The 21,606-nt window shown below is 54.1% G+C and overlaps 1 protein-coding gene across 1 annotated transcript; it reads left to right on the top strand.

Moving 5' to 3' along the window:
- The first annotated feature begins 8,732 nt into the window (after positions 1 to 8,732).
- CSF2 (colony stimulating factor 2) lies at positions 8,733 to 11,103 on the top strand. The gene is made up of 4 exons (XM_033178639.1): positions 8,733 to 8,920; positions 9,023 to 9,064; positions 9,749 to 9,874; positions 10,683 to 11,103. Exons 1-4 carry the CDS (start codon positions 8,762 to 8,764, stop codon positions 10,788 to 10,790), a joined length of 435 nt encoding a protein of 144 aa, XP_033034530.1. The 5' UTR covers positions 8,733 to 8,761; the 3' UTR covers positions 10,791 to 11,103.
- Positions 11,104 to 21,606: the final 10,503 nt, after the last annotated feature.

Here is a 21,606-nt window from a genome sequence, read left to right as displayed (position 1 = left end):
TTTCCACCTTGATCCATCCCAGGATGTTTGTTGTTGGACTTAGCCTGGGAGGAGATACAGAGGATGCTGCTGCAGTTTCTGAATTGACCAGTAGGGAGAGGTGTGTGCCACTGGTCTCAGGGCACACCAGGGTCCTGGAGGAGCCAGGCCTTAGAGGGTACGGTGAGAGGCCTGACTCTGGACTGGGTTTGCCAAGTCTCCTGTACACCCAGCTCCCCAGCCCTCACTTTCCCTCCCTCTCGCACGTGATAGCTGGTCCTGTTTTCATCCTGGCCTGAGGCAGCATTTGCGCCCCAGTCTCATGTTCCCAGATAAGTCGCTGCTTGTCACCTCCTCCTCACACCCTGGAGAGTGGGTCAGCAGCCATCTCCTCTGCTGGTCCTGTGTTAGTGACTGATGCAGGCAAGAGGCAGGGTTAGTGGTTGGACCAGACACAGACCTGGTGCAAGAGGCCAGTCGGCAGGACCTGTGGCTGGCCGGAGGGTGGCAGGTGGAGGTGACATGCTGGAGAGGGCAGCAGGCGGGACTTTTCAAATGTGCTGAGGGCTCCTCACTGCCCTTCTGGGATAGTATAGACTGCAGCTTAAAGCCAGATTGGGGCCAGAACCAAGTGGCAGTCAGTTCCTGGACAGGTTGGGGAAATTTCTACATGCTTTAGACAAAAGGTTTATGTTCCCTCCAAATTCATATGTTAAAATTGAATCTCCACTGTGATGGTATTAGGATGTGGGGCCTGTCCTTTGAGCCAGGTCTATGTGTCCAGATGGCACCAGGGGGCAGCATCGCCCCATTATAAATCTCAGAACCGCCAGGGAAGCCGCAAGTTTCTGCCTTCCCACATCCCAGGTGTCTCCCCAGGGGGAAGGTGGGTTACAGCTCTCAGCCAGGACTTTTATTTTTCACTGAAAAATACTATTGTTGGAGCGAGACTCAGTCTCAAAAAAAACCACTATTGTTTTTCACTGGAGGGGAAGATGGGAAAGCATATATACTCTTTACTGAAAAACTTGGAAATGCAGAGAAATAGAACAAAGGGAAAACTGACAGAAAGGCAAGTGCCTAAGGAGGGCATAACTCAGAAGGCACAACCAGCCTCACCCCCTGACACGAATCCTCCCACTCCAGGAAGGGGCTCTGTTCCTTCTGCCCTGGCCTCAAGCCCTCATTTGAATCAGTGGAGCAATTGCTCCGAGGACCCTCCATAGATCCCCCAGGCTGGGGCGGGCATAGGTGAGGCACTGGGCCAGGCCTTTTGGGCCTCCCGGCCACGTGCAGCTGGCCCCGCACAGTGCGGTGGGGATCACTACAGACAGCACAGGACCGACGGACGGGCGTGGACCTCCTCGGAGGCGCTGCCCACAGGTGGCGCAGAAGGAGCCTGAGAAGTTCATCCAGCAGAGAAGGGTGGGAAAGGCACAGGGAGGGAAGGAGGCAGATGCCCTGGGGGAGGAGGGCATGGAGGTCAAGAAGACAAGGTAAGCGGAGGCACAGGAGAGTCTAAGCAGTGGAGAGGCCAGAGTGTAGCTGGGTGCCAGGTGTCCAAGGTGAAGGCTGTGGCCTGGGTCACTGCTTTTGCCCCTGGAGCCCAGCCAGTCTGGGCCCCAGGCACCTCTGAGTCTTAGCTAGTCTCTTCTCCCCATTCTTCCCTCCCTGATCCCAGCCCAGCCCAGCCCAGCCCAGCCTGGCCACCGTGGAGACCGCAAGACTGGACGACCATGGCCTGAGGAGGGGTGGGTGGAGGGAGGCAGAAGGACAGGATGGAGCCATGACAGACACTGTGTGTTTAACACCAACAGGAAGGAGCCAGGGCAGAGGGAGAGTGGTGCTGGAGGAAACAGGAGCTAGCCCAGCAGAGGGGAATCACTGCACCCAGGAAGATGTGGGACCCATGGCGGAAGAGAGGGAGAGGAGGCAGAGGTGGTGTGGATCAGGGGCGGGGGCTAGGGGCCCAACTTTCCCCCTTGGAAGCCTCAGGTCAGGCTCAATGAGGTGGATCAGCAAAGTTGCTGCTGCCCTCCTGGACTGAGAAGGGACTCGAAGAATCCCCACAATGACCCAGGCACTCAGGCTGTGATTAGCCCCATTACACAGACAGAGACTGAGGCAGAAAAAAGAAGATTATCTGAGTCCAGAGCCTCTGAATCCTTAAGCAATAGTGGTTCACCAGTGCCCACTGAGGCCCAGGAATTCTTTAAGTCTGACCCTGGTCGTGCCTGGGGTCTCCCCTTGACTGGATCCAAGCCTCCCATGGTAACTTCTGCCCTACAACCTCCTGGTTCCAGCCCCACAGTGAGCAGCGCAGCATCAGCGCCTCAGCTCCACACTTCTCACCTGACCACTCTCATGCTGCCCAGTAAATGCCTCTACACGCCCATCTGTCCTGTCTTCCTACCCGGCACCCCCTCCCCACAACCAACACACACACTGGGGGCTTAGATCCAGGGAGGTGGTCCTCTGTGCTCCTCTCTGTCTCTGTCCCCATGCCTTAAGGGACTTCTGAGAGAGACCCTGGCTCCCAGCTGTCCCCTGCCATGGCTGATTGTCAAGGCCTCTTCCAGCTCCCACTCAGGCCCCCCAAAGACCCCAAGCTTAACTCTGCCTCCAGCCATGGTTCATGATGTGACCCCTTCCCTTTCCCCTCCATGAGCCCTCCCTGTCCTGCGGGGTCCATGGAATCCTTCTGGTGTGAGGCCTCCTTGCCTCCTCCTCAGACTCATAAGCCCTTGACCCAGGCTGCTCCCGGGACCTGCTTCAGCAGAGACTTGCCTGGGGCCTGCACCTGGAGACTCAGCCCTTTCCTGGAGGGAAAGTGGACTGTGCTGGAGACCGGTAGGCAGCAAGGACAGCAGGCTGTGGGGGTGGTGTGTGTGCCCCGAGAGGGGCCAAGTCAGGGTGCCAGGGAGGAAGGACAGCTGCAGGGAGGCAACAGAGGGCAGCAGGCGCTGGAGCGAAGGCTGAGCAGCACAGCAGGGGTCTCCTTCCCTGCCTGCCTTCATGAGCACCGGCTGCGCATCTGCTCTGTGTCCTGATCCCATGGGCCAGGCCAAGGCCCTCCTGAGCATGAGGAATAAAAACACTGGGCAGCCGCCGCTACCATTCAGAGAGCCTTGAATCAGGGAGGTCCCCCACGCAGTGGGTCTCTGATCTACGTAGGCCCAGGTCCCATGAGGGAAGCCTAAATTTACACTCACCTCCAGGGCATGACAAGGCCGGGAGGCTGGTCCGGACCCTGGTAACCACTCCCCCCTCTTTGATGGACAGGGAGACTGAGGTTAGACGGAGGCACCTAGCAAGCCAAAACAGAAAACCAAAACAGAAACACCTTCCCGTGCAGATATCCAGTGCATCTCCCAACAGCCTGCAAAAGTAGTGCTGCATGCCCTGTGGGGAGAGCCAGCTGGGGCTCAGAAGGGGCAGGCCACAGTCCAAGGTCATGCAGCGAGCTGTGCCCGTCCAAACAGGGCCTCAGGAAAAGTCTGAGGGACACGTGGGGGATCCAGAAAAGTCTCAGAGGAGGCTCATTCCAGAACCACTCGTCCTGCTGAGAGCAGAAATCCCATATCTGCCACCTCAGTTCTGAGCCATCAGTTCCAGGGGGATGCAGGTGCGCGAGCTGGGCAAGGGCCTGAGACTTCCACCCGGCATCTTGACCCAGACTGTCGCTGCAGACATAGAGGGCAGGAACGGATGCCCGCAGGGCTTCAGAAACTATACAGGCTTCTGGTCTCATGATTTCTCCTACTTTTGATTTTTAATGCACCTCCCGATGGCTCTTCCCAAGAGGGCAGACACAGGCAGTGGCCCCTCTGGGTGCCTGATGACCCTCCCAGCTGGAGATGAGGCTCAGAGCAGACTCAGAGGCAGGGGATGCATTTCCGGCCCTAGAGGGAGTACACTGGGCAAGCAGTAGACAAGTCGGGGAGGGCGCTGTGGTGGGCAGGCCTGGCGCACCCACGGGGTGTTTGTGTCCACAAGGACTCCTCTGCCTGAGTGATGTGCATGGTGGAGTTGCCAGATCCTGAGGGAAAACGAGGAAGCCCCAAGAACAAAGAAGCAAACAAGGAGGTCTCATTGTCCTTGGCCATCCTTACAAGTTGACATCCTGCCACTGCTTCCTGCCTGGCTCACTCTCAATGGCCCCTCTGGTGTCAGGAGCCTCCTCTTCACCAGTGACTTCCAAATACCCTGACTTCTGGACCCACATGGCCACAACTGACTGAGTCTTCCTGGAGGTCCCCTGGCCTCTCAAACTTGCCATTCCAGGGCAGCATGGGCTGACCTCTCAAACCTCTCTGTGGCCTTGTGTCTCTGCCATCACAGCAAATGGCCTCCACATCTCTGACTGTGAGTGTGGACCCTGTGCTCCCTGTCCCCCACCCCATGGGACCACCAGAAGTGAGCTCTCTTAGAGTGCAAGGGGCCTGTGAGGTGCATACTCCACAGCAGACCCTCCTGGAAGCTTGGCTGAATAGATGCAGAGACCACACATGGTTGAGGGTTAACCACCCTCAGATCCTCCCAGGTCAGTCAAGACTTCCCAGTGCCAGGAAGCTGGGAATACCGAGACCAAACTGGAACTGGAGCTTGGCCAGGGCAGCTTCCCTTTTTGAGGTGTACATTTGTGGACCGAGACAGAGGCGATGCAGGTGGGGACACACTGGGGCTGAAACCGCAGAAGCCAGAGATGTTGCTTCATGTGTCTGGTGTGGCCTGGAGTGACAAGGGAAGGGCAAACCACTCACGGTGCCATGCAGTACCAGGATCTCCTGTCGGTGATGCAGGAGCCGGGAGCCCTGACTCGGGTGGAGGCTGGACTCCCTACCGCACCGTGTGTGTCCAGAAAGGTGCCCTCTGGGGCTAGGGCTGGGCAAGGGGCAGCTGTCCCTAGAAACTCCAGCAAGCCTTGCTCCTCTGACCAGTTTGGGCTTCAGAAATCTCTCCTAGCACTGGGGAGAGGAGAAATTGAAGCACTGCCTCTTCCCTCGGAGGATCTCCCACAAAGTTTCCTGGGGCAGGCAACAGTTTCCTCTGTGAGGCAGTGGCCACTAACCCATTGTACAGATGCAGAGGTTGAGGCTCAGGGAGGAGGGACTTTCCTATGCTTCAGGTGTCGGTGGTGGCTGGGTAAGGACAAGAGAGCAAGCCTAGGGCATAGAGATGCCTGGATGGCAGGATCTGCTGGGGAAACTCTGCCTTCAGCCCAGACTTCCCTGGGACAGTCACAGACCACTCCAGCCTACCTGCTCACACCTGGCAGGCATCTCTCTTTACAGCTGCCTTGAGGGGACAAGCATGCTGGATCCACTCCCTGCTGGTCCAATCAGGTGACCAGCATTTCCCAGCTTCCTGACCCCAAGACAATGGAAAACGTTAGGATAGCAGGAATGGATACGGGTTCAAATTCTGACTCTGTGGTCACTGGTTGTGTGGACTGGGCCGACCACTGGTCTCCCAGATCTCAGGCCCCCAGAGATAATAAGGACCCTCACCAAGGGGTGGACAGGTCAAAGAAGGATCAGATGAGCCCTGAAGTCTGTGCGGGGGTGCCATGGGACCGAAGGGATTTTGAGGCCCATTTCCTTCCCCTTGTGATACCGTCTCTCATGATAAGGATCCTGGGGTGACTCAAGCCCCTGTTTCCTACAGAGCCTGTGGGGTGGACACGCACAGGAAACTCCTTCCAGAGGGTTTTCTCCTGTCTCTGTAGGAAGGGGGGCCCCAGAGGGGTCATACCACCCATCGTGGTCCCCGCCTCTGCCCTGCCACAGCCCCATCGGAGCCCCTGAGTCAGCATGGCTGGCTGGATGCTATCTATTCACACTGTTTAAAATACGGTGCAATCTAGGAATGCCTGCCTGTGTCATGGCCTCAGGCCTGATGTCATCTTTCCATGAGAAAGATGTGTGGCTGCCCACAAACCTCATCACCAAACCCATGGATTTCTGCCCTGTATGTGCTGACCTGGGCACCTGCAGGCCACCGCTGCTGAAATGGATTTCTCACTATGACTCTTGCTTTCCTCCTTTCCTTCCCTCCTAGGTCCTTGGCCACTGGCCTGTTACCTGCCCATCTTTATGTCCTAGCCCTTAAACACAGCTTTGCTGGCCCTCAGCTCTTCTTCCTGAATAACTTCCGTGGCCTCAGCCACCACACGAACGTGTACCGCTGCCAGATCTGTCTCCTGTACATGCAGCCTCTGAAACTCCAAAACTTCCTGTGGGCCTCGTACTCTGAAGACCTGTCTTTTGTCCCCTGGGTCCGTATCTTAGCCACGTGAACAGTGATTCTAACTCCTCTTACTCACATTCAAAGCACGCTTTGGTGGGGAGGGGAAGAGTAGACTAATCTTGCTCCTCCATGGATGGGGTTAAAAAGTTATTGGAGGCAGGACCTTGACCGTTTTTGTCATCCTTATATCCCTTTTCCCTGCTGGGAACCTAGTAGGTGCTCAAAAAATAATGAATGACTGAGTGACTTCACTATAGCACCAAGTCCTTTTGAGATTCTACCTCCTCAATCTCTCTGGAGTCTGCCTCCTGTTCCTTATACCCATTCCTAAAACCCTAGGGCTCCCTGTGCCCAGAACATTCTCCCCTGTCCTCTCCTGCCCATCTCCTTCCAACCTGGGCTTGCAGGCAGGATCTCTGGGGAAGTTCTCTGGTCCCCTTGGATCCCCAAGCTAGAGAAGGTGGCTCTCTGCAATCCCTCAGCTCTGGACTTCCGCCGCCGAGTCAAGGTCACACCGTGGGAGGGTCCATTGCAGTCTGTTTCCTACCAGACTGAGAGCCTCAAGGGCCAAATGTGAGGGCCAGTGGGAGGGTCTCGTTCACCTTCTCCCCAGAACAGGGCCTGGTGTGGATTGGAAAGACTTGTTGACTGACTGTCTGAGCTATGACAACTCATTTCTAGGAGGAAAGTGACCTTCTCTCCCAGATGGGTCATACAGGCTCTCTACCTCCCTGGCCATCAGCTGAACCACTGTCTATGGCTTCCTTCCCTGCCCTCCAGCCTCCAGGGTGCTATCCAACACATGTGATATCTACGTGTAGTATCCATGTCCTCATTTCCCTCCCGAGAGCTCCCTGGAAAGAGCTGAGCCAAGGTCTTGCAAAAAAGGTGGAGGAAGGGCCAGGGCCTGGACATTTCATGTTCCCAACCCAGCCTGGCCACCTAGGAGTGTTCCACGCAGGCTCAGATGGATGGACCTGGCCTCACAGTGACGTCTGGAGGACTAAGATTTGGCTTCTTTATGCAAGGTCAGAAAAACTCCCATGATACAGGGAAACTTGCCAGGGCTGCAGACTCAGACCACAGTGCTAAAGCTATGAATTCCACCTGCTCTCTGAAGGCTCGCCAACCTGAGTCCAACAGAATGTTCTCGCTTGTGTCCAACCCCATTGGTTTAGGCTGAATCAGCCTCTAGGGCCCAGAGGCACTATACCTGGGGTGGGGAGCTTCTCCAGTATCAGGGTCACTTTCAGAGGCCTGGAGCCTTTCATAAAGCAGGTAAGAGGACTCACATAGATGCACTTGCATGGAAAACATCCTCCCCTCCACCATGCACCTATATGTACAGATGCAACCAATCACAGCAGCACACATACACCTAGAAATGGGCACGTGTGGGCCCACACCCCTTTAGCTATGAAACCCAGCCACGGGGCGGCTTGAGCCAGATACCTTGTGCAAACACAAACTCGTGCTGTCTTCTCTGGACTCCATTGTGAAAATCAAACACTTGTCAGCCCCTCAAGTGCCTTTAGCTTTCCAGAAGCAGTTCCTACTTCCACAGAAAGGCCTCTGGAGTTGGGGGGTACTGGGGCTATGTAGGAAATTAAGCCTGGAGGGCCTTGCTGGGGAAGCCATTGTCCCTGTACCTGAGATGGGTGCAGCCACAGCCCTGAAGCCAGCCTGAAGCTCCTGGTGCCTCCTAGGGCTACATGTAGGAGTGTAGCACCCACTTCAGAGGGGGCAAACCTGCTCTGCAGAGGGAGTCAAGGTTCACACAACCAGAGAGAGGAGTCACTCAGCAAGGTGGCTCCAGAGCCAAGGGTCAGACTCTGGGTCCTGACTTGGCCCAGCCCCACCCCCTCTGAAGCTTGCTGAGAGCAGCTGCAGTCTCGCTGCTGGATGTGCACATAGTGGTCATTCCATCTGCTCACAGGGGCAGGAGTCCCCCCTTACTGGACTGAGGTTGCCAGCTGCTCCAGGTCCTGGGTGGGAGCCCAGGTGAACCGTCAGTGGAGCAGGTCTGTGAGAGCTCCCTTCACACTCAAGTCTCTCACAGTGGCCAGAGAAGAGGAAGGCTGGAGTCAGAATGAGGCACCAGGGCAGGCATGGCCTGCCCAAAGGCCCCTGGGATTACAGACAGGATGGGGAGCCCTATCTAAGTGTCTCCCACGCCCCACCCCAGCCATTCCAGGCCAGGAAGTCCAAACTGTGCCCCTCAGAGGGAAGGGGCAGCCTCAGGCCCATTCAGACTGCTGGAGAGGGAGGGCTGGAGAGCCCTCAGGGAGGCGGGCGGATGGGCTGTCGGTTCTTGGAAAGGTTCATTAATGAAAACCCCCGAGCCTGACCACCTAGGGAAAAGGCTCACCGTTCCCATGTGTGGCTGATAAGGGCCAGGAGATTCCACAGTTCAGGTAGTTCCCCCGCCTCCCTGGCGTTTTGTGGTCACCATTAATCATTTCCTCTGTGTATTTAAGAGCTCTTTTGCCAGTGAGCCCAGTACACAGAGAGAAAGGCTAAAGTTCTCTGGAGGATGTGGCTGCAGGGCCTACTGCTCTTGGGCACTGTGGCCTGCAGCATCTCTGCACCCGCCCGCTCGCCCAGCCCCGGCACGCAGCCCTGGGAGCATGTGAATGCCATCCAGGAGGCCCGGCGTCTCCTGAACCTGAGTAGAGACACTGCTGCTGAGACGGTAAGTGAGAGAGAGAGTGTGGGCCCGTGCCTAGGCCACCCCGCTGGCCCCGGACTGGCTATGCCTGTCAGCTTGATAACATGACATTTTCCTTTTCTACAGAATAAAACCGTAGAAGTTGTCTCAGAAATGTTTGACCTCCAGGTAAGATGCTTCTCTCTGACATAGCTTTCCAGAAGCCCCTGCCCCGGGGTGGAGGTGGGGACTCCATTTTAGATGGCACCTCACAGGGTTGTCCACTTTCTCTCTAATCAGCTGGCTGCAGGGGGACGGGGCAGCAACTGGGTGCTCAAGAGGCTGCTGGTCGTGCCCCTGTGGCAGTCACATGAGCTTCTTTATCAGCTGAGTGGCCATGGGCAGACCTAGCATTCAAGGGCCAGGAGTCACCAGGGGACAAGTGGTAAAGCGGGGGTCACTTCATGAGACAGGAGCTACAGGTTTGGGGCGCTCACTGTGCCCAGAGACCAAGTCCTGTTGAGACAGTGCTGACTACAGAGGGACACAGAGGGGTTTCAGGGACAACCTTTGCCCACCCAGCAGGTCCAGGTGAGGCCCCGCCCCCCTGTCCCTGAATGATGGGGTGAGAATCACCTCCTTCCCTAAGGCTGGGATCCTCTCCAGGTGCCACTGAGGGTGGCCTGGGCTGGGCAGTGAGAAGGGCAGGCTCGTGCCTGCCATGGACAGAGCAGGGTGTATGACTGAACCCAGCCTGTGCCCCTCCCATGCCCTACTCCTGGGGGCTGGGGACAGCAGCAGAAAGGAGTGGTGGAGAGTTCCTGTACTGCAGGCACTTGGCCACTGCTCACCGAGGAACAACATTTTCACCAGGAGCCGAGCTGCCTACAGACCCGCCTGGAGCTGTACAAGCAGGGCCTGCGGGGCAGCCTCACCAAGCTCGAGGGCCCCTTGACCATGATGGCCAGCCACTACAAGCAGCACTGCCCTCCCACCCCGGTGAGTGCCTACGGCAGGGCCTCCAGCAGGAGTGTCTTCATCTAGGGGGTGGGGTCGACATGGGGAGAGATCTGTGGCTGTGGCTGTTCAGGACCCCAGGGGGGTCTGTGCCAACACTTATGTAATGATTAGCCCCCCAAAGAGGAGGCAGACAGCCCATTTCATCCCAAGGAGTCAGAGCCACGGAGCACTGAAGCCCACAGTGCTCCCAGCAGAAGCTGCTCCTATCCTGGTCATTATTGTCATTATGGTTAATGAGGTCAGAGGTGAGGCAAACCCAAGGAAACTTGGGGCCTGCCCAAGGGCCAGAGGAAGTGCCCAGGCCCAAGTGCCACCTCCTGACAGGACTTCCCTCTGGCCCCAGATGGGGTGCCTGAATTGCAGAGGATCAAGGAAGGGAGGCTACTTGGAATGGACAAGGACCTCAGGCACTCCTTCCTGCGGGAAGGGAGCAAAGTCTGTGGCCTTGACTTCACTCCTTCTGGGTGCCCGGAGACGACCTCAGCCCAGCTGCCCTGCTCTGCCCTGGTCTGGGACCAAAAGAGGCAGGCGTTTGACTGCCCAGAAGGCCAACCTCAGGCTGGCACTTAAGTCAGACCCTTGGCTCTGGCTGTCACCAGCAGAGCTATGCACTCCTTGGGGAACACATGGGTGGCAGCAGTGTCACCTGATCCAGGTCAGTGGGTGGGTCCTGAAGTGGGCCTCCTGGTCTCTGAGTTCTAAGAGGCAGTACAGAAACACACTGGTGCTTCCCCCACATTACCCACTTGCCTGGACTCAAGTGTTTTTAATTTTTCTTTTTTTAAAGGAAACTTCCTGTGCAACCCAGATTATCACCTTCCAAAGTTTCAAAGAAAACCTGAAGGACTTTCTGCTTGTCATCCCCTTTGACTGCTGGGAGCCAGTCCAGGAGTAAGGCCGGCTGGATGAGGCTGGCCAAGCCGGGGAGCTGCTCTCTCATGAAACAAGAGCTAGAAACTCAGGATGGTCATCTTGGAGGGACCAAGGGATGGGCACAGCCATGGTGGGAGTGGCCCGGACCTGCCCTGGGCCACACTGACCCTGATACAGGCATGGCAGAGGAATGGGAATATTTTATACTGACAGAAATCAGTAATATTTATATATTTATATTTTTTAAATATTTATTTATTTATTTATTTAAGTTCATACTCCATATTTATTCAAAATGTTTTACCATAATAATTATTAGTAAAAATCTGCTTCTATGTGTCCAGTGTTCTAGTTTGTTTTCAACCATGAGCAAATGCCGGTGGTGCCTGCCTTCCCATGAGGCAGGGAAGGGAGGAAACAGCGGGGTGGGGAGGGGTTGGGGGCCTGCCAGGGGTTTGGCACTATCCAAGGGCCAACACTGTCAGAGCAGAGGGGAGGTGAGAGCCGGGCATAGGTGCGGAATTCTGTGCACCTGGAAGGGCTTCCCTGGATGCTTCAGGGCTCCCACCCCAGAGAATGGCTCTCAAGTTCACCTAGAAGTCCCAGTCCAGAGAAATCTTGTCCAGAGAAGAGCATCACCCTTCCTGGGGAGGCCTGGGGGTTGGCTGGTCACTGGCTGAACAGGGCCACCCTGGGATCAGGTAAAATACTCGCCCCGTAGAGGCCTTGGCCCCTGTGCCCCACGCGCTGCCCCTCATACTCTGGGATTCAACCACTCCGAAAGTAGATAGCAAATAGACTAACTGTTCAGGGGAAAAGAAACCAAACCACAGGTGTCAGAATGCAACATATTTACCAAACTTGCCCCAAAATGGGTGATCTTAATCTCTGAGAGTCAGAATGTAAGGTCATCATTTGTTGGTACATGGCTGTAGTGCAGCATTTTTCTGAATTGGTTTTTATTATTATATGAAATTTTGAATCTAATCAGGCACTTTCCCCTAAAACTCATGGCCTGCAGGCTAAAAACAAAGCAGGCCTCCTCCTTCTCCTTGCTTTGATAGCTGGGCTGAAGGCCTTGTTCCTGAACCTGTTCTCTCATCTCCCTCCAGGACTATGAGGAAGAGGATGTGCCCCAAGTATTAGGTGGGCAGCAGGGCCAGCTTCTCCTTGACAGGTGGGCCTGGGGAAGCTGGCCTATGGCAGGTTTAGCCTCTGCCTGGCACTGTCCTCAGTCATGCGCCCACCAACCCACTTGCTCTCTCTGCTTCAGTCAGCACCTGCAGACGGCGCCAGGCCTGGCCAGAGACCCACTCCATGCTCACGCAGAAAGACTGTGACTTCAGGTGTGATTACAAATAAGAAGTCAGGGTGAACACTCAGGACGAAGCCTGAGTATCAGCACAGGCAAGAATGCATGAAGTGTGCTGTGGTTGTTGAAAATGCATGAAAATTACATCTTGCCCAGCAATAAGGTCCTCTCTGTTTTCCGCATAAGCCAATGATGACTGGTAAGACGTTTCACATTTCCTTAGACTCACATATATAGGTACCTCTCTCCACAGAAATGCTGCCAAGCTCAGGGCTCAGACCAGCTTGGAGTCACCTTCAAGTAATACCATGTACCTGTACGTGCTCCTGGCTCATGTGCTCTGGGAGTCAGAAAGCCATTCCTCCCCAGTGAAAGTAGCCACCATGTCTCCCCACAAAGATCACACAGTAATCTGTGCTGAGATTCAGAAAGAACTTTTGGCTGACAATAACACATACAAGGTAAGTCTGGGTCTCCATCCAATGTTATTTTGCTCTTAGTGGCCCTTTGTGCTCCTGACCAATTTATCTGGCTTCCAGGGTTCCTTCAATAGGCCCCAGAAAACCAGTGAGGTAAGAAACAGCTACCCCCCGACCTTTCACACCACATTTGAACAGGGAGAGAGAGATCCTAGCAGTCAGTGCCCAGGGAAGAGATAACAACGGTGGAGTGAGAAAGTTCAGAGTGTGGGGAGGGAACCTCCAGCTTAGCCAGCAGGCGAGCCTCCCAACCAAGTGCAGCCCTGAGCCCAGGGAGAGACCAGATGCCCATTGCCTCCACTGCTCAGCCCGCAAGGCCCACAGGTCTCCTTGTGGGAGAATCAGGGTAGGGCCTGAGCTTGGGTCCAGGGCTCCTTCCAGCCAGGTTAACCAGGGATGGATACGGCTGGGTCCGCTGGTGCCCTGCTGTGCACCACCATCATCCCAGAGCACCAACCCTGTTTCAGGAGCTCTGCTATGGGGAGTTTACAAAGAACTTCACCTTCACCCCGAAGGATCTCATTAACAAATATGACCAACAGGACCATCACATAATGAAGGTTTATATGGACATGGAAGAACTCACCAAAATCTGTCCAAAGCTGAAAGTAAGTTGCTGTTTGCTCTTAGGGGAACCTGACACATCGTTTCCCTGCACCAGAGGCCCAGTGAGGCGAAGGGTTTTTATACCCCCAGCCTGCACACGCAAGGTCTCTGGGGCTACTCTTAGGCCACAGGTGGCTCTTCTCTGGCATTGTCTCCCATCTAACAGAAGTCCACTCACTGACACAGGGTGGAGGCGGGGGAGTGGAGGGCTGGGTGTGAGGAAGTGGCGATTCAGAGATTCTCAAGGTTTCTGTCTGTGCTGTCTGCCAAGCCCCCATGCACAGGGATCAGCGTGGGACAGGTCTGAGACAGGTCAGAGCAGGGCCGGCCATGGACTCAGGATGAGGTCATGGACTTGAACTGAGAGCCAGTGCAAGCTTGCTCCAGTTTGCCCTGTCCCTAGGGCCTCTTTTGGATGATGAGCCCCACTGAGAACCCATGATAGGGGGATGAGCAGCAGTTTGCGGGGGCATGCCTGGAGAAGTGACTGAGCTGCCCCTCCCTCTTTTCCCACTGCTCGGACAGTCCTGGGTACTCCTCCCAGCCTGCTTGTCCTTATGTCCCTGTTCGGACAGCCATGGGACCTGCCTATCCTGTGGGCTCCCTCTCCAACGCTATGGATAGTCCTCAGACTGTGGGCCCTTCTATCACCACACAGCGCCTGTGCCCCCGCTCAAACAGTTGGGGAGGGCCTGCCAGAGTTACCTCCTAGAGGATGGCTGGAAGGACAAGAGTTTGCTTTTATTTATTCATTGTTTTTCCTACTAAGAAGATTACTTAAATGTGTATTTCTCATTTAGCCAAGAGACTCACCCAAGAATGGTACCATTGAGTAAAGTCATTTCTCCAAGTTTAAGGAAGTCTTATAGAGTGTTCTCATATCCACAGAAGGAGGGAAATCGTGTAAGAGGATCAAAGGCAGCCTCTGGGCTCCTGCCCTCTCCCGGGGTTAGCCCTGCAGGAAATTGATTGGAAAAGCATTAGGAACAACTTACTGCTGGCTTGGGGTGTGAGTTTGCTGGCCCTGGGCTGGCAGACAAGGATGTGAGTGGGTATTGGGGGTGGTGGTGCCTGGGGACACATGTCTGTAACTGACACCTGCTGCTTCATTAAAGCTCAGGGTGTGGAAATGCTGGTGAGTGAGAGTCATGATGGAGTCCAGCCTCGCAGGGACAGAGTCCTGTTAGACTGCAAAGGGTGGGGGCGATGGCTCCATTTCTGGGCTCCGTACCTGGAGTTCCACGGGTCTCTCAGGAGAAGCATCTGGCGGTGGATGGGGCAAATGGGAACCCACCTCATCTGAACCCCCACTGCATATCCAGTGCCAGTGGGCACACAGTGGGGGCTCTATCAGCTTGCTATGCCCCCCTTCTCCTTGTGTCCATCAGAATTCAAGATTTCAGGTCCTTTCCCAGGCCCGCCTCCCCAGCCTCAGTCAGCACATGCCCACTAGAGATCCAAGTGCCAGGACTTGAAGATCAAGGCCCTCCCTCCTCTGTTCTGTATTATAGCTCCTGGGGAGCTCGAAATCCAATCCAGCCCTGCCACCCTCTCAAGGCCCAGTGCAGTGCCACAGAAATGTCAGCCCTGGTAAATGGCTCAGGGGAACAGGGCCTTTCAGGTGACTCACAGAGCACTGGGCACAGTGTGGGACCTGCGGAGGGGGTGGCCCACAGAGGCCAGGGACATCTCCAAATCCCTGGCTTCCTCTGGACCAACACAGTCATCTGACCTCAAAGTAAAACCTCTTTCTTAGCCTGCAAAGCCCTGGCCAGCACTCTCCTGTGTCTCCATGGCATGACGGCCCCTCTCTGACTAGTACCACCTCACATCCACAGAGCACTGGGCCCTGCCTGGGGCGAAATGCCAGTTGCTTGAGTCCTAAAGTGCTGCCAGACTGGGTTACAAAGCTCTGAGCCCCTACCCTTAGCTCTAACTTGAATTCTAATCATGTGAGGAATTTATTGGAGGCACCTGGGATTACTCCACAGTCCACATAGCTTCCTACGATCCAAAACTCTCAAACTGTGAGCTTCTGCACCCAACCAGGACCAATAAAGACCCATTTGTTCTGGAACAGAATTGTTAAGTTGCAACCACAACTTAGCCCAGGCCAGACCTGCAGGGAGTCTGCCACATCTGCCCATTGACAGACCTGCCCAGCTGTAAAGCTTCGGACAGCGCTTGCAGCCACGCAGGCCAGCCACATACCTGCCGCCCCATCCCTTGCCCTAGGATCCCGAGATCCCCACTGCTCATCTCCACCTTGAGGGAACACATCAGTCTGGAGGGCAGCAACTACGCCTGAGCAAAGTTGCCAGATCATCTAGAATATGGAGGGTAGCCCTGTGACTCAGGATCAGGTGTCAGGCGCTAGTGCAGGGCCAGGGGCCAAGGGTGGTTTCAGTCCAGAGAAAGCCCATGATCCAGTCACCAGAGACTGTGAGCTCTTGTCCCTTGGGTGCACCACCTGGGTACTCAGGGGTCCCAAGGCTCTGGAGTGTGTGAGGTGCATAGCTGGATGGCGCTGCTGGGACACACTGGCGGGAGACCCCCCACTTCCCTGTCACAGACCCCTCTTAGACGGCATGAAGTCTCCTGACCTTGAGCTCCTGACAAAGCCTGAGGTGCCTGACAGTGGGGGTGGGCAGTGTGGATGTATGTCCTTGTCACCTCAGTGCCATGTTCAGTACAGCATGGTACATGTGACACTAGCCTGCCACTAGCTTCTTGTGTGACCTGGGACAGGTACTTCAGTCTCTCAGCCACAGAGTCTGCAAAGGTGGGGTGAACTCCAGCCCCAGAGGCCAGATCAGAACTCAGGTCCACGGTTGCCCCAGAGGCCAGATCAGAACTCAGGTCCACGGCTGTTATCCAGCGAAGGGACCTCAGGGCATCTGGCTCAACTCTGGGGAAACTGAGGTCAGAAGGATTGACAGGGAGCTTCTGGTACCTTTTCTGGTAAACAGGGAAGTTGGAGGGTGCACCAGTGGGAAGGTGGCTGTACTAAACCAAGTGACTGCCCTCATTCCCCTGACAGCCTTAACTCTTGATCAAAGTCACCAAAGAGCTACCCGTGAAGAGACTCTGCAGTGACGGCCACCTGGGTTTTCCATGTGCCCTTGTTCTACCGTCAGGTAGACTCATCTCTGGACAGTGGGGCTGGGGAGCCTGCTGGGGGCTGGAACCAGGTGGGAGGGCCATGTGGGTACTACACCTGAGACCCAGGCAGGCCTGAACCCATGGCTCCCCAGAAGCCTGCTGGCATTGCTGCTTTAGGATCTCAAGATGCTGGCCCGCTGAATCCCTGGAGCCCTGGGCTAGATACTTGGGCCCAAGAAGCATGGTCTTGACTCCCAGTTGGCTGGGACTGGCCCTGGGTACCCCCTTTCCCAAGGAGGCCAACAAATAGGTCCAAACGATATTCTTCCATAGGAGACAACTATAGCAGGCCGGGCCCTGAGGAAATGCTCTAGACTGGGAGGAAGAGCAGGGCTTGGTGGCCTGAGAAGATTCATTCACACATCGAGATCTCTCAAGACAATAGGATAGCCCCTCTTTTCACAGGGGCCTCCCAAGGGACCACCTCCACTCTCTACCACCTTCCGTGTCCTGTGTACCCTCTCCCACTACAGAAACCAGTAGTATTGAGGTTGGAACCAGAAATCTAAGAAATACACTAAGGCAGCAGGACAGCCCTCTCTCATATGCTGGGCCTTGAGAACCGGCAGCCCCACAGCAGTCTCCGTCACAGTCATAGTATGGCCATACCCTTTGACTTGACATTCACACCCAGAGAGACCACACATAAGGAGGGAAGCTTCATCCACGGAAATGGCCAATCTGTCAGTTTGTGAGATGAACTGATGGGCATGAAACTAGCAGGGCAATGTGGAAAGGCATCCCTGAAAGGTCCGGTATGGCACAGCTGCCAGGATAACCCCATGTGGGCTAAGGACTGGAAGGGAATTGGGATTATGACTTGGGAGATGGGATGGCAGATGAGATTTTCCCCATGGCTTGATCTGAAGAGAGGGGCTCAGTGTCCAGGTCAGTGGCCATCACGTGGTCCTCGTGCTTATAGAAAATTTCTATCCTCAGTGTCCCTGGCTAAATGAGATTCTCTGTGGTGTCCTGCATTACGTCAACTGATTCCACAAGTTGGTTGTTCAGCCAAGATACTGACCATCTTGATTAGCTTACAATGAGGCAGGTTTCCTCAAAGGCCCAGAACATTCCTGCCCGGGTAAGAGTCAAGGTGCCTCTTTCAGCACAGACAGCAGAAGAGGCCTGTCTGCTCCTCCTGGACAGGCAGAACAGCTCACAGCATGGCCTGAGAGGGTGCAAGTGCTGTCCAGACATCCTCAGTTAGCCTCACATGTTAATGCCCTGTGCATGGAGTCCCATACAGGGGGCTACCCATTTGGCCTGCACCACGTCAGCCCCAAATGGACAGGACTGGCCCTGGTAATCAGATGCGCTATGTTCTGGAGCCTTTACTACTGGTTCCTGGCTGCCTGCATATGTATGTGTTTGGTAAGCCGGGTCTGCATGACTGAAGTGGAGGGCAGGGGCTGCAGACACCACACTGTGCTGTCCCAGGCTTCTGAGCCAGCTGCTGGTTTGTGCTGAAGGTACATGGCTGGTGTCCCTGGACCCAGCGGCTCCTGCCGTGGATTCTCCCACTTTGTTACATGGGCTTCACAAGAAATGTGGTGCGTGGGTCCCTCTCTATCCTCAGTTTTCTTATCTGTGAAGTAGGGGTGAGGCAGAAATGGAAAGACCCCAGCCCAAGACCAGTTTGCCCTGACACCATTAAGCCCAGGCAGATGCAGAGCTGGGAAAACCTGTTACTGCTGAGAATACCCTGATGGGTGCCCTGTTCCTCAGAGGGGTGGGGAGGCCAGACACCCATGACATGCAGTCTGCAGAGCAAGTCAAAACAGGGGCAGCCCCCAAGATGGGAGCTGGGGGTGATGAGCAGCCATCTCACCTACTGTCTGTGCTGGAAGCTCCCCAGCCCCAAGGCCCAGAGAGGGCAAGGACTTCCTCAGGACCACACAGGAGGTGAGCTAGACAGAGTCGTTGAGGCTGGCCCCACAGAAATCCCCTCTCTGGGTCCTCTAAAGGGCTGCTGGACACAGGCCTCACTCTTGGAAACAGTTGACCAATTTCCCTTCTGTGAGGGGACCCTGCACCATGACTGCCAGGAAAAATGCAGCTTCAAAAGTTATTTTCACTGTGGTTTAAGAAAAGAGCAGTGAAACAGTTTCATGTTGGTGCTGCTGATGTTATCTCTGGCCCAGACCTGTTCTTTCAACCTGAGAGATGATTAATTAAAATCTTTCTCCCTTTTTTTTGGTCAACCTCAAGGGAAGATCAGCACGAACTTTCCAGGCCCTTCCCTTAACATATCATCTGGACGCTCACCCAAGATGAAGTTCAGCACTTCCTTCAAAAGCCTGCAGTTCTTGTGTAGGTGGAGAAAAACCTTTTAAAAAGTTATTTTCATTTTTATTGTATTACTGTACAAATTATTAAGTATATCGTGCACAAATCTTAAGTATATCATTCAGCAAGTTTTTATATTTATACCTATATAAATAACCAGCACCCAGGGAAACACAAAGACCATTCTTCACCACCACCAAAGCCTTCCTTACGCTTCCCTGCTCCTAATCAGTATCCTCCCTCCAAGTATAGCCACTATTCCAACCTCTGCCACCATAAATTAGTTTTGCCCATTCTTGAACTTTATTTAAACAGAAGCATGTACTATACCCTTTTATGTTTGACTTCTTTCATTCAACACTGTGTCTGTGTAATTCTCTAGTTGTTGCTTTGTCATGTTACTTTTCATTATCATTGTAACGTTACTTTTCACTGCTGTATAATATTCCATTATAAAAATATCCTACAATTTATTTCCCTATTCTGGCCAGGTGCAGTGGCTCATGCCTGTATTCCCAGTACTTTGGGAGGCTGAGGCAGGAGGACTTCCTGAGGCCAGGAGTTTGAGACCAGCTTGGTCAACACAGCAAGACCTCATCTCCACAAAATAAATAAAACAATTAGCTGGGCATGGTGGCGCAGGCCTGTAGTCCTGGCTACTTGGAAGGCTGAGGCAGGAGGACAGCTTGAGCCCAGGAGTTCAAGGCTAAGGTGAGCTATGATTATGCACTCTAGCCTGAGCAAACAAGTGAGAACCTGTAGCTAAAAAAAATTTTTTTAATTAAAAAAAAAATTTCCGGCCGGGCGCGGTGGCTCAAGCCTGTAATCCCAGCACTTTGGGAGGCCGAGACGGGCGGATCACGAGGTCAGGAGATCGAGACCATCCTGGCTAACACGGTGAAACCCCGTCTCTACTAAAAAATACAAAAAACTAGCCGGGCGAGGTAGCGGGCGCCTGTAGTCCCAGCTATTCGGGAGGCTGAGGCAGGAGAATGGCGTAAACCCCGGAGGCGGAGTTTGCAGTGAGCTGAGATCCGGCCACTGCACTCCAGCCCGGGTGACAGAGCGAGACTCCGTCTCAAAAAAAAAAAAAAAAAATTTCCTATTCTACTGCTGACAGACATTTGGGCTGTTTCCGCTTTGGGGCTAATATTAATAAAGCTTCACTGAATATTCCTGCACTCATGTTTTGGTAAGCATATGTCTACCTTTCTTCTGGAAATGCTGGGAATGACATGGAATTGCTAGGTCATAGGATATACGTATTTTAGCTTTAGTAGGTACTGCCAAATATTTAATATTTTCCCAAGGAAAGTCTTTCATTGGTCAGGCCCGGTGGCTCACGCCAGTAATCCCAGCACTTTGGGAGGCAGAGGCAGGCGGATCACAAGGTCAGGAGATGGAGACCATCCTGGCTAACACAGTGAAACCCTGTCTCTACTAAAAATACAAAAAATTAGCTGGGCATGGTGGCACATGCCTGTAGTCCCCAGCTGCTTTGGAGGTTGAGGCAGGAGAACCGCTTGAACCCGGGAGGCGGAGCTTGCAGTGAGCCAAGAAAACGCCACTGCGCTCCAGCCTTGGTGACAGAGTGAGACTCCATCTCAGAAAAAAAAAAAAAAGTCTTTCGTAAAAAACGTTGCTGTTGGTTTTCCTGCCTTTTGTAGACACTGCTTATCCACCAGACTCTGGAACTTTCCTCTTCTTTCACATGATCTGAGCCTGCTTCCCAAATGCTCTCATCATTACTGGAAATTCTTCTCTACGTTGTTTACTCCTGCATCTCCTTTTTGGGAGAGGTAGCTCACAAAGGGCCCAGTTTGACGTGGATGTGGATGGTGTCTTGCCAGCACACTGTGGAGTGCAGCCCTTATCTACAAGGTCTCAGAGCCTCTGGGAGGCTCCAAGGAAACTGTAATGTGCTGCTATCCTATGTGGAGAAACCAAGTGGAGACCTGGATACTGTCCTGGGTTCCTCTTGAGGTCTCGGTCCCTAAGTCAGTCCCCTGCCATGTCCTGGTGCATTCATCTTCCCAGCCCCTTTCCAACCACCCCACTTCTCTCTGTCTTTATGGCTTTGCCCTGACCCAGTCCACCTCACTAATGCAGACAATCACCCCAAATACCCACAGACCTTGTCTCTAGACATACCCTTCCTGCTTCTCTCCCCACACCAGCCACCCATTAATTCATTACATAAATATGTACTGAGCGCCTACAAAGTATCAGGAACTGTGCCAGGCTCTGAAAGGAACCCAACCCTTGAGGAGCTTACACTCTAGGGGTTAGTCTGGTTGTGTGTCATAAGGGTTACCTGCCAGCTCAGCATGAACTCCAAGCCCTTTGGTCTGACCTAAGACCCTCCTTTACTGCCCTCGCTCCGTTAGCCCCTGCAGACACCTCCAGCCTCATTACTCACCATCCATCTCCTTCATATCGGCCCTGGACCCCAGTTACACGAAACAGCCACAGTACTGCCACTGTCATCTGCTACCCCTGCCTGGAATGCACCCCAGCCAAATGGTTGACATCTGTCCCCACAATGGGGTAAGACCAATGTCCAGTGGGAGGTGGAGAGGTCCTGCATTGGGGCCCCCTCTTCCTCAACACCTACTCTGAGGCTTGCCTGCCCACCTCTTAGGCCACAGGGGTGGTCTGTCATCTGTTCCTCAAGGCACTGTGAGGGTCTCTGCTCTGAACTACTGCTTTATCCCCCAGCTCTGAGGAGGGCCCCTCATGGCATCAAGTGCCAGCAGTGACTATGCTCCAGAGTCTGATGGAAGTGAGCCTCTTTTCACCTTTGAATAAAAGAAAGGCACACAGGTTCTACAGAAGTCTGGATGGAAAGGCAACATCCCATTTTCCAAAGTTTAGAAAATGCTCTTGGGCCATGATCAGCCACAGGCTATAAGCAGGTACTCAGTACACAGCCAGGGCTATTGTCTGCATTATTCTTATCAAAAATAACATCTGTGAGGGAACCAACAAGA

The sequence above is a fragment of the Trachypithecus francoisi genome, unplaced genomic scaffold (genome assembly GCF_009764315.1).
Source record: "Trachypithecus francoisi isolate TF-2019V2 unplaced genomic scaffold, Tfra_2.0 Lachesis_group2, whole genome shotgun sequence".
Lineage (NCBI taxonomy): Eukaryota > Metazoa > Chordata > Mammalia > Primates > Cercopithecidae > Trachypithecus > Trachypithecus francoisi.
This window is presented reverse-complemented; position numbering and strand designations above follow the sequence as displayed.